Source organism: Trachurus japonicus, chromosome 18, assembly GCF_045865225.1.
Source record: "Trachurus japonicus isolate A0001 chromosome 18, Traja_1.0".
In the NCBI taxonomy this organism is placed as follows: Eukaryota; Metazoa; Chordata; class Actinopteri; order Carangiformes; family Carangidae; genus Trachurus; species Trachurus japonicus.
In genome coordinates, this window is record NC_140924.1 from 7,175,790 (window position 1) to 7,188,024 (window position 12,235).

The 12,235-nt window shown below is 41.4% G+C and overlaps 1 protein-coding gene across 1 annotated transcript; it reads right to left on the reverse strand.

Annotated features, from left to right (window-relative positions):
* Positions 1 to 11,694: 11,694 nt before the first annotated feature.
* On the reverse strand, positions 11,695 to 12,224 carry LOC146968577 (uncharacterized). The gene is made up of 2 exons (XM_085760373.1): positions 12,160 to 12,224; positions 11,695 to 12,074 (listed from the first exon to the last, which is right to left on the reverse strand). Exons 1-2 carry the CDS (start codon positions 12,206 to 12,208, stop codon positions 11,695 to 11,697), a joined length of 429 nt encoding a protein of 142 aa, XP_085616499.1. The 5' UTR covers positions 12,209 to 12,224.
* Between the last annotated feature and the right edge of the window lie 11 nt (positions 12,225 to 12,235).

Genomic DNA, 12,235 nt, shown 5'->3' on the forward strand with positions numbered 1-12,235 from the left:
TTTGAGACTTGACCACAGATCCAGAGTCAGTTCCTCTCTTGTCTACGACAGAGTGGTGTGTGACAGACAGGGACAAATGACAGATACAAATCTGATCTGTTGTTTTAGAAGAAGTTGAATTCCATCACTTGTTTTTATTAGAGTGTCACAGTTTGACCTGAGTGATGTTGAAAACTGAGCTAACTCTGCCTGCCAAACCAGTTTCTATCCTCATGAAGTAAATATTTAATCTACATCTTAAAGCACCAGCCCAGTTATGCAACCAAGAATATTTGGTTGTGGTGGACTGTTTGGAAGCAGCTACTCTCAGTTCTGTTCTGTCCTTCTTGTGTCTCTCCTGTCTGATTTCTTCTTTTCTATCATGGAGTGATGCACGAGGACTGACTGGGACGACTGTGATCAGCTGTTTCTGTCAAGAGGAACTGGAATTCCGTGTGACCCGACAGGCAAGGGAACCTCCCTAACATTGTCTGTCAAAACAATTTTTTTGAAATTGGAGGAACTGATTCAAAACGATCCATAGAAAAGTACAAACAGCAGCCACTTCACTTCAACACACAGGAGCTCTGTGTGTCTCCACCACAGTAAGTAGTGATCATTGTTGAATTGGTCCTGGTGTAAATGTAGTGTAGACTCAGTGAGACTCAGTGTGTTGATGCTGCTTCACTTCAAGTAGAATCTGGTTGGTTCAGGTAGAGACTGTCTGAAGGTTTCTATTAGGGGTGGGCAAAAATATCGATATGGCAATATATCGCGATACGTTATACCGCGATACGATATCGATATTCAATATTTAAATATCGATTTTTTTTTTCAAAAAAAAAAAAAAAATTTTTTTTTCAAATAATAAATCATGTTTCAGACCTAAATCCAATTGAAATATGTTGTTGTAACTTGCACTTGTATAAAATGGCATGGATAATTTGAATTACATTGTTTTGACTCAGTTTGTCCCATGAATTATCACTATCGTCTGATGTACATACAACTCGGATTTTAAGATGCATAATGCCTTTTACATTTTTCAGTGAACTATGTAGAATATCGCAATATATCGCGATATATCGCGATATATCGCGATATATTGCAAAAATTTGGATATTGCAATATCGTATCGTATCGTGACTCAAGTATCGTGATGCGTATCGTATCGTGAGGTCCTTGGCAATACCCAGCCCTAGTTTCTATCAGTGCTGCTGCTGCTTTTATTCTCCACGACAGATGGATGTTGAAACTGATGGTTTCATGTCACTGTTACATTAGTTAATTGACTAATACTCATATTGATTTTCTTTTGACTGAACATCCATTGCTCATCAAAAGCTCAATTTTTGACTTTGATGTGACACTGTGTGAAAACAGCAACAAACATCAGTGATAATCAACAGAAACAGCTGGTGAGAGACAAATTAAGTCAAACACATATGGACTATGGATGGTAAAACAGATGCATAATAAGAGCATTTAAAGGGACAACGAGGGGTTTCTATTTGGTTATAAAAAAGTCTCACGTTAATGTGGATGAATCTACGCTACCCACACTTGTTAATGGGTCCATTTTCGATAAATATATCGTTTTGTCTCTATCGTTATTTTGTTATTATTAGTGGTGGTGGAAATGCTGGGCGAGCCGACCAGCGTTTCGTTATTTTCGGTTTTGTGGCGAGTCATGAGAATAACGCCGCTGAATCGCCGTTTATGGTCGGAACTACGACAATATGTGATCGTCTTCGAACCTCTGACTTTAATTCTTGATGAATGAAAACATGAGTCTGTCTTGCGCCGGTCAAAGAATTTTACGGTGCGCGGAGGCTCATAAATGTAGTGTGAAAACACTTCGCTTTTCCAAAACTCCTCGTTGTCCCTTAAACATTGCTATTTATGTAAAAAAAAAAGGGAATCATTTATATGTTTTCATGTAATTTGTGTTCTTTACACTGATGATTTCTTCCGTCTCAGACATCAACAATGAAACCTGCTGCAGTGTTGAAGAAGGACCATGTATTCCTATTTGTCTTTGACGAATGAAACTCAACGGATGAACACACAGTCTGAAGGACTTGTGATATATCCAGAGGTATGACAGACAGAGCATTAGCACCATCTAGTGGTGAAAGCTGTGAACTGCACTCTCCTGACTGTAGTGGTTGTGTGAGTGTAGATGTAGTTGTTGATGTGTTGTTGTCTCCTGTGACAGGGAGAAGATGATGTGCTGCTTCCTGCTGCTCCTCACACTGACCTCCTGTGTCTGTGGTGAGTTTACTCCTTCACTTTATTCTCTACAAACTGATACAAGTCCTCAGTTAGTCTGCTCCTCACTTTCCCTCTGTCTCCTCAGAACCAACATTTGTAGTGAAGGTGACACAGAGCTCCTATCAGGCAGAGGAGAACCACAACATCACACTGGAGTGGACCTTCAAAGACATTCAGGATTCATCAGACTCACTCATCGTCTTTTGTGAGCTGTTCACTGATCATCAGAATGAACCAAAAGTCCTGTATCATCTACATGAGGGTGATGAGGTCTCAGAGTCGCAGAATGATCAGTTTTCAGGACGAGTCCAGTGTGACAGAGACGTCCTCAGAGAAGGACGAGTCAGACTTCATGTGTCCAGACTCAGGACTGAAGACTCAGGACTTTACCAGTGTGAAATTCTCAATGAATATGGAGGGAACTCAGCCTCATGTCGACTGAACGTCTCTGGTGAGTTGAGCTGAGTAAAGAATTTCCAGCTGTTTGGTGTAAACACATCAGTCCTCTCTCAGAGACTCACAGACCTCTGTCCCTCTGAAAGACCACCAGGTCTTTCTACAACACATTCAAACCTTTGGACACATGTTGGAAGACTTTACCTGAGGGGATTACCCACAATTACTTTCATACTAATAGTTCTGCTATGTTAAAAAATACAGTCGGATTTTGCGTGGAATAATTATGCATTTAATTATGTTCATTTATGCAGGACGTACCAGAGGTGTTTTCTTTCCTGGTTCAATGAAAAGCTTTTTTTTCCAGATGAATCATCACATGTTTATGTTCTTTACAGCAGCTGCTGATCAACATGAGACTCAGAGACCAACAGAGAGACCAGGACCAGAGAGACCAGGACCAGAGAGCTGGGGAAGGATTGCCCTCTCATCTATCTATATTGGACTCTATATTGGACTGTCATTAGCAGTAGTAGCAGTAGTAGTAGTAGCAGTATTAGCAATAGTAACGGTTCAACTCTGCAGGTCATCTTCATGTCATAAATCCAGTGATGGGGAAAAGAACGTCAAGACAGTGGTGTGAAGATCAGCAGTCAGGAGCTTCTGTCTTTCTTCACCAGACTATCCAGCATCTGTTACAAATTTTGAATGTATGGTCATGTTACTGTGGATTTTTTTTTTTTTAATAATATGCCTTTAATAAATAAACCTTTATCTTTGTATGAGAACTTATTTGATTCATGTGTGTTAATCTTTTAATATCAGACCCCAAAGTTCTCAAAGAAAAGACTTAATTGTATAAACTGGTAAATGTGTGTGAATGTTGAACGCTGAATCAGATCGTTGAAGCAATGTGGAAGTAGCTGAAGAAATGCTGAAGGGGGCGTGGCCTTCATGTTCACACTCAACAATCCCTGAATACTGGATCTAATTTCTTCTTGACTTCTGGCTGATCAGTAATAACATCTCTACGTGTCCTCTGACTAACTCAGCTCTCAGACCTTGTAGCAGCTGGAGGAACAAACTAGTTGAGGAGCTGCAGTCACGTGTTTGTGTCACCAGATGGCGCCACTGCTGCTCACACTGGAGTCACCTCACAGCTCCACTGAGCAGCTTCTCTCTGTCCACTCAGCTCCTTGTCTGACCTCTTATTGCTTTATTGAACCATGTGTGTTGATATATGTTGTTGTTGTTGAGTCTTTGAGAAACTTCTCGGACTGAGATTGAATTATTTACAGACAAGAAACTAATGACAACTTTTATATGAATGTACAAATTAAGTTTTATTTACACTTACATATTTTATTATAATGATACATTCACATGGACGTAATATTCAAAACCTGAAATGTTGAAGAGACAGTCTCAGTTTGATGAGTCAAGAGTTGAGCTGATGTTCTCTGACTTGTGTCTGAAGGTTCTCAGTCATCAGGTCATTAAGAGCTGAAGTTAAAGGCAACTGGACTTCTTTTGGTTCTTGAAGACGTTTCCAAAAAAAAGAAACAGTGAGAGTCCCAGGTGTTTAACCATTAAGGTGGAGACGACACCTTGGAGGTTAGAACAGAAGAAGCCTTTTGGATGAGAGGTGAGATGTCTTCAGGACCCAAAAGAAGTCCAGTTGCCTTCAATATCAGCACTTAGTGAGTTCTGTTGACTTGTTCTGACAGTGAGAGGGTCCAGTTGGTTCTGTTGGGTCTGACCAGGTGCTGGTCTCCTCAGTCTGGTTGTATGAAGACAGCGAGGGAGGTGAAGGGTCAAGTGTCAGACTTTCTTTCTCAGTTCTCTGAGGAACAGAGTTTCTACAGGAGTGAACTGAGGTTTCATCACTGGATCTCTGACTAGAGGAGCAGCGATGCAGTAGAAATGTTGTTGCTGCTACTAACACCAGTCCCAGTCCAACATAGAGGCCGATTCTTCCCCGATTCTCTAGTCCTGGTCCCTCTGGTCCAGGTGTTTCAGGTTCTGGTCTCTCAGTTGGTCTCTGAGTCTCTGGTTGATCAGGAACTGCTGCAAAGGACATAAACATGTGATGATTCATCTGAGGAGGAAACTTTTCACTTATCACTACAAATATTTCACTTATAAATGTAACTTTATGTCTATTTTTAAACACTAATAAACACCAGTCACATTTAGAGATATGGACTTCAAGGTTAAAATGTGTTGTAGAAAGTCCTGAAGGACCTGGTGGTCTTTCAGAGTGACAGAGGTCTGTGAGTCTCTAAGAGTGGACTCTGAATTGTGTTTGTAGTTGTAGAATTGTGTTTGTAGTTGTAGAATTGTGTTTTTCTACTTGAATGATTTTTTTTCTTTACTTGAAGAAATATGTTTTTTTTCTGAAGCATGGTGTATTTATTCGATAGTTTGTTTGTGAATCGTTGGGCGCGAGTAAAACATGCTTTGTGGGGTTTTGGCAGTAATTTCACTCCATAACTCTGGGACTGGACTTATGTGTTTACACCAAACAGTTAAAAACTCTTTACTGGACTTAACTCACCAGAGACGTTTAGGTGACAGGTGTCAGAGCCTTCACCATATCCAGTAAGAACTTCACACTGGTACCGTCCTGAGTCCTGAGTCCTGAGTCTGGACACATGAAGTCTGACTCGTCCTTCTCTGAGGACGTCTCTGTCACACTGGACTCGTCCTGAAAACTCTTCATCCTGAGACTCTGAGACCTCAATGCCCTCATGTAGATGATACAGGACTAATGGTTTATCATCAGTGAAGAGTCGACAGTAGACAATGTTGGGCTCTGCTGAACCCTGAGTGGTGGTGAAGGTCCACTCCAGTGTGATGTTGTGGTTCTCCTCTGCCTGATAGGAGCTCTGTGTCACCTTCACTACAAATGTTGCTTCTGAGGAGACAGAGGGAAAGTGAGGAGCAGACTAACTGAGGACTTGTATCAGTTTGTAGAGAATAAAGTGAAGGAGTAAACTCACCACAGACACAGGAGGTCAGTGTGAGGAGCAGCAGGAAGCAGCACATCATCTTCTCCCTGTCACAGGAGACAACAACACATCAACAACTACATCTACACTCACTTCATCCAGTCAGGACCAGGCTGCTTCATCTTCATCTTCATCATCCTGCTGCTACAACCTGGCCATCAGAGGACAGGACCCCAGACCTCCATGCTGATGGAGCAACAACCAGCTACAGGAACTTTACATTCACACTGAGACAAACTCTGGAGCTGCAGTCACCTGCTTCTGACACAAGGGGGAGACAGAGTTCAATACTCCACTGAACTTTACACTGACACGCCAACAAACTGTTACCATGGTGACAATGAAAAGATTAGCATGATGATCTGGTCATGTACACCTGTTTGCACAACACTAGTGTGAAAACAACAAAAACAACAACAAACTGCTGTTCAAACACAATAGTAGAGCCTTTTCTGTTTTGATAATACAAATAAAGTATAAAACATCTACAAACTTGTTTGAGCTGCAAAATTCAGTTAGATTAACATCTATAATGTCATCATAACAGGTGTTTAGTGAAAACAAAAGCAGAGTGAATGAGTGTCCGTCAGCACCTGTCAGTAAGCCAGGTGTAAAAGAACACCAGACCACCTGTCCTTTGTTCCTCCAGGGTCCTTCCTCTACCTCAATTACCTGTATCTATTAAACAAACAGAAAATGGCTGAATATATTTTCTGAGTGTTGCAGTTAAAATTACACATTACACTTCTGCACCATCCCTCACCAGGCACAAATGGCCAAAACAGGAGTGTAGTATCACTGCTGTTTTAGAGGGCTGCGCACTGGAACCTGTGTACCCAGTGTATTTACATTACCCTGCCTGGGTAAATAAATAGGAAAGTTTTCTCCTCGGCTCAGAGCAGAGCAGAGTGACTGACAGACCCGTGTTTCGGTCCAAACACTCTATGTAAGTGATTGCTGTCGGAAAATATAACTATTAAAGACTTATATTAACACAAACATTCCGCTTACTTCTGCTTTAACAGAGGGAACAAAACTGACATTTACCATAAATAGTCAGGGACAGTTTTTCATCAACAGTCTCTGTATTTCCCTCTAAAACAACTCTGTGTGGTAACGTTGTGTTATTATCTCATAGCGTGGTGAATGTGCAGGTCACAACTTGTCCACCAGAGTGTTGTGGAGTTGTTGGATTGTGTATTTGATGAGTTTGATGAGGGAAACCAAGAAATCCCATTAGCCTCCATAGCGCAGCTCTGAGCAGCTCACGGCTCCACCGTTCTAAAAATAGTTTGCACCGACAATTAAAGGTAACGAACCTACTGCTATGACTATAGGGATTATGGCAATGGATATTGTGGAAATTTGCCACAATATCCCTTTAAATATTTTTTTTATTTTGTTTTAAATCAATCAAAGCTCCATGAGCGAAAAAAAAATGTTCTCACCAACATCAGGAGCTTGTTGTGGATCTTCCAGCTTTCCAGGTCGTCAGATCTTTGGCTCAGAGCAGAGGTGAGCAGCAAAGAACGGTGATGAACAGTCGGAGTACATCTTCACAATTCATAATTCAACTACAGGTAGGCTACTTATCCAACTCTGTTTTACTTTGGAATTAATTTGAATAAAGAAATACATGGAAATTTTGTCCAGAAATTTGTCCAGGAAGTCTCACTCTTCTAGCTGTTGTCACTCTCTCTCTCACAGGTATATTAGCTTTTAGTAGATAGAATGAGAGAAGTCATGTGGTGTGGAGTGAAACAGGCTGTACCAGCTGCCACATGTTTACAGAGGGGGTGTAACCTACCTTTGTTTCCTTAACAAAATGTGCAGGATGTACTATACCTCACCTGCATTGATCCATCCAATTGAATTGAATTGAAATTTGTTTATTTCGGTCATACAACACCAACATCAAAATCAACCATTCTGTGTGAACAGTTTACACACACACACACACACACACACACACACACACACACACACACACACACACACACACACACACACACACACACACACACACACACACACACAAAGTAATGATAAAAACTCAACCCTCCAATTATGTGGTAATCATGGTCTGTTTGCATTGTGCATGTAGTAGGAGAGACAAAGACTTTGTGAATCACTATTTGACTTGAGCCATTTTGAGGAAATTTGACAACTAAGAAGTAAAGAAACCTAACTGGGATGCTGTTGTAGTGAAGCTGTCCCCTCTGGGTTCATTTAAAACCCAACCAGTGCTGCCTTCACTGTCCTGGAGAATAAGAGGAGCAGCAGCACTGATAGAAACCTTCAGACAGTCTCTACCTGAACCAACAGCAGCATCAACACACTGAGTCTCACTGAGTCTACACTACATTGGTTATTACTGTGTGCAGTAGGTGTGTACTTTAGAGGTGATGCACTGTTGTGTGACCGAGTTGTCTCTAACTCACCAGCCAACAGAATTTGCATCTACTTCTTCTTTATGAGCTGCAGCCTCCTGATAAAACACTGCACTTCTGTTTGGGCCCAAAGAGGATATACATTCCCTCTCTTTTCTACCACAGAGTGTGGTGAGTGACAGTGAGGAATTACAGATACAAATCGAATCTGTTGTTTTAGAAGAAGTTAAAATCAAGCACATAAGAGTGTCACAGCGTGACCTGAGTGATGTGGGAACCTGAGCTAATGTTAGCTGCCAAACCAGTTTCTATTCATAGCTAAAGTTGATTATCTCACACGAAATCTTAAAACAACAGCGAAACCAAGAATGTTTGCCTGGTTGGTACCAGATAGCAAGTATTATTATTATTATTAGTTTATTTGGGAGGGACAGTGCATGCTAATGAACATTTTTTCACTAGGAATAAAATGTAAGCAAGCCGGAGTGTAGCCAAAGGCTAATTTCCATCCGTTGTCCCCAAGAACATTGAGAAGCAAACAAAAAACAAGTATAAAAGCAGTTTCTCCAAACAGTGACTTCCTGTGTCTCCACCACAGTAAGTTGTGATCATTGATCATTGATGGACTCTTTGAGACTCAGTGTGTTGATGCGTTTTATTCTCCAGGACAGTGAAGGCAGCACTGGTCAGGTTTTAGTTAACTGATCAATATTCATATTGATCTTTATTTGACTGATTCACAGTTTCACATTTAAAGCTTCATGTTTGACTTTGGTGTGAAAATCAAACATCAGTGATGATCAACAGAAACATCTGGTGAGAGAAACTCTGCTGCTTCATGATGGTTTGAAGGTTTCACTCCAACAGTAGAAACAGGGACAGTGTTTCTTTCTTCACAGGAGGATCATCACACAGACTGGAGATACATGAACTCGCTTTACTGTGACTTCCTCTAAAATCAATATGGACTCTGGTGAACTGATGCATAATAATAGGAGTTGACTTCCAATATGCATTAGTTAAAAAAGGTGATCATTTTATTGTTTTCATGTCGTTTGTGTTTGTCTTTGAGAAATGAACAGATCAGCACTCAGACTGAAGTTCTTTTGACTCATCCAGAGGTATGACCTCACTCAATACAGAACATCACCACCATCTAGTGGTCAAAGCTGCAAACTACACCTGTAGTTGTGTGAGTGTAGATGTAGTTGTTGATGTGTTGTTGTCTCCTGTGACAGGGAGAAGATGATGTGCTGCTTCCTGCTGCTCCTCACACTGACCTCCTGTGTCTGTGGTGAGTTTACTCCTTCACTTTATTCTCTACAAACTGATACAAGTCCTCAGTTAATCTGCTCCTCACTTTCCCTCTGTCTCCTCAGAACCAACATTTGTAGTGAAGGTCTCACTTCCAGCCAATTAGCTCAGTGAGTTAGAGGATGGAGCGACAGCCTTGCACTCAGAAACAAAGCTGTGCAGGGTCTTTAGAAAAAAATGGGAATCCCCGCCATTATGAAAATTGGAAGTCTATTTTCGGAATGGCTGGGTTTCGGAAAGGCGGCGTGTAACCAGAGGATGGTTCTTAGTGTCAGAGATTGTGAGTTCAAGCCTCAATTAACACAGAATTGACATTGTAATGTCTGTTGTCTTCATATTTTGTCTCTTCTTTCTCAGAACTGGCTAAATTTGTCCAAAATTGGCTGACCCTGACCACTGCTGCGAAGCAGCTTCAATTATTATTATTATTGGTGGTAGTATTATTAGTATTAATTTACAATGTTGTTGAGTCTTTGTGAAACTTCTGGGTCTGACATTGAAAGATTTACACACAAGAGATTGATGACAACTTTGTATGAACGTATAAAGTTTATTTACAACATGGGCTTTTTATAAAAAACAATGACACACCCACAGTAACATGAACATAATATTTAAAACTTTCTTGAAAACGTTTCTAAAAATACTGGTGAGAGAGTCTCAGGTGTTTAACCCTAACGGTGGAGAAAACACCTTGGACGTTAGAACTGAAGAAGCCTTTTGGATGAGAGGTGAAATGTCTTCAGACAGGAACCAACAGAAAACCAGTTTCCTTCAATATCAGCACTTAGCCCTTCAAAGTCTATTTTCTTCTGTATTTCTCTCGCCTAGTCTCCTTGTGTATTATTGTAATGTTTGTAAAGCCTCAGACCTGTGATGCACAATTGAGCAATTGACATTTTTCTTTTCAGGACAACCTGGGCTTTAAAGGAGAATTCCGACCATTTTTGACTGCAAAGGAGTTACACCATGGCTACCCTGCGCTCGGAATAGCGACAACGCTGACCTATGGGGGCAATTCTTTCAACCACAACAATCAAATATCTATGGTACATGACTGGAATCCTTAGAGACACCACTGAACTCATATAGTGTACAGTATAAACAGTATAAACTTTGTGTTTTTGCATCAGACAGCCGAACTCTGAAACATCCTGGAAAGACATTACTATCCGATCACAGAGCGCCTTCTCCCTGCCACAGAAACAAACACTTTTTCCTTGTTGTGATGATTTCTTTACAAAAATAAACGGTCAAGCAGTGCAGGGGTAATGTCAATAATATCTCCAACCATAATTGCATAATAATTGCAATCATACAAGGCAACAGAGTGAACACCTTGATGTAAATTAATACTGTGTGGCACAACATGTACGGCATACGGGTCTTCTATTGGACCCAGGATTTTAAGGCTGCATTACTTCTGGGTGAGCCACGGACATTAGTGTTGCGAAAACGACGTGCAGAACGATTCATGATTCAGTTCATGACTCAGCCATGAGGCTTGTGTTCACTGTGTGGTAGTCTACGTTCACGCTCACGTTCACGAACAAGATAACACTAACAGACTTGACAGCGAGCTTGTTTGATAGGCTCAAATGTCCTGTTTCTGATTTTGAAAAAATGATGTTGCTCCTTCAGCATTCTGGAGATATCCTTGATGAAGTGGAACATAACCCCCGCTATGATATATGATGGCGCCGACTTCAGAGGGTTTATTTCTGTTGACTCGTTCTGACAGTGAGAGGGTCCAGTTGGTTCTGTTGGGTCTGACCAGGTGCTGGTCTCCTCAGTCTGTTTGTATGAAGACAGTGAGGGAGGTGAAAGGTCAAGAGTCAGACTTTCTGTCCCAGTTCTCTGAGGAACAGAGTCTCTGCACCAATGAACTGAGGTTTCATCACTGAATCTCTGACTAGAGGAGCAGCGGAGTTTGACCAGTAGAAATCTTGTTACTGTTGTTACTGCTACTAATAACAGTCCCAGTCCAACATAGAGAGCGATCCGTCCCCAACTCTTTGGTCTCTCTGCTCCTGGTGTTTCTGGTCCTGGTCTCTCAGTTAGTCTCTGAGTCTCATGTTGATCAGCAGCTGCTGGAAAGAACATCAACATGTGATGATTCATCTGAGGAGGAAACTTTTCACTTTTCAGAACAAATATTCCATGCATAGATCATATTTTATGTCTGTTTTTAAAGACTTATACTAGAAACCTTCAGAGATGTTAAATTACGACATGTGTCCACAAAGGGTCATTGGAGAAAGTCCTGAAGAACCTGCTGGTCTTTCAGACTGGACTGATGTGTTTACACCAAACAGCTAAAAACTCTTTACTCAGCTCAACTCACCAGAGACGTTTAGGTGACATTCATCAGAGCCACTTCCATACTCAGTGAGAACTTGACACAGGTGCCATCCTGAGTCTTCAGTCCTGAGTCTGGACACATGAAGTCTGACTCGTCCTTCTCTGAGGACGTCTCTGTCACACTGGACTCGTCCTGAAAACTCTTCATCCTGAGTCTTCCAGAGCTCAACACCTTCACGTAGATGATACAGGACTTTTGGGGCCTGGTGATCAGTGAAGAGTCGACAGTAGACGATGAGAGGTTCTGCTGAACCCTGAGTGTTGGTGGTGAAGGTCCACTCCAGTGTGATGTTGTGGTTCTCCTCTGCCTGATAGGAGCTCTGTGTCACCTTCACTACAAATGTTGGTTCTGAGGAGACAGAGGGAAAGTGAGGAGCAGACTAACTGAGGACTTGTATCAGTTTGTAGAGAATAAAGTGAAGGAGTAAACTCACCACAGACACAGGAGGTCAGTGTGAGGAGCAGCAGGAAGCAGCACATCATCTTCTCCCTGTCACAGGAGACAACAAC

What these genes read in the sequence shown, in the direction of transcription:
- LOC146968577 (XM_085760373.1), bottom strand. Translation starts at nt 12,208, where the DNA reads ATGATGTGCTGCTTCCTGCTGCTCCTCACACTGACCTCCTGTGTCTGT. An exon ending in ACTGACCTCCTGTGTCTGTG is followed by an intron (nt 12,075 to 12,159) that starts GTGAGTTTACTC and finishes CTGTCTCCTCAG; the next exon opens with AACCAACATTTGTAGTGAAG.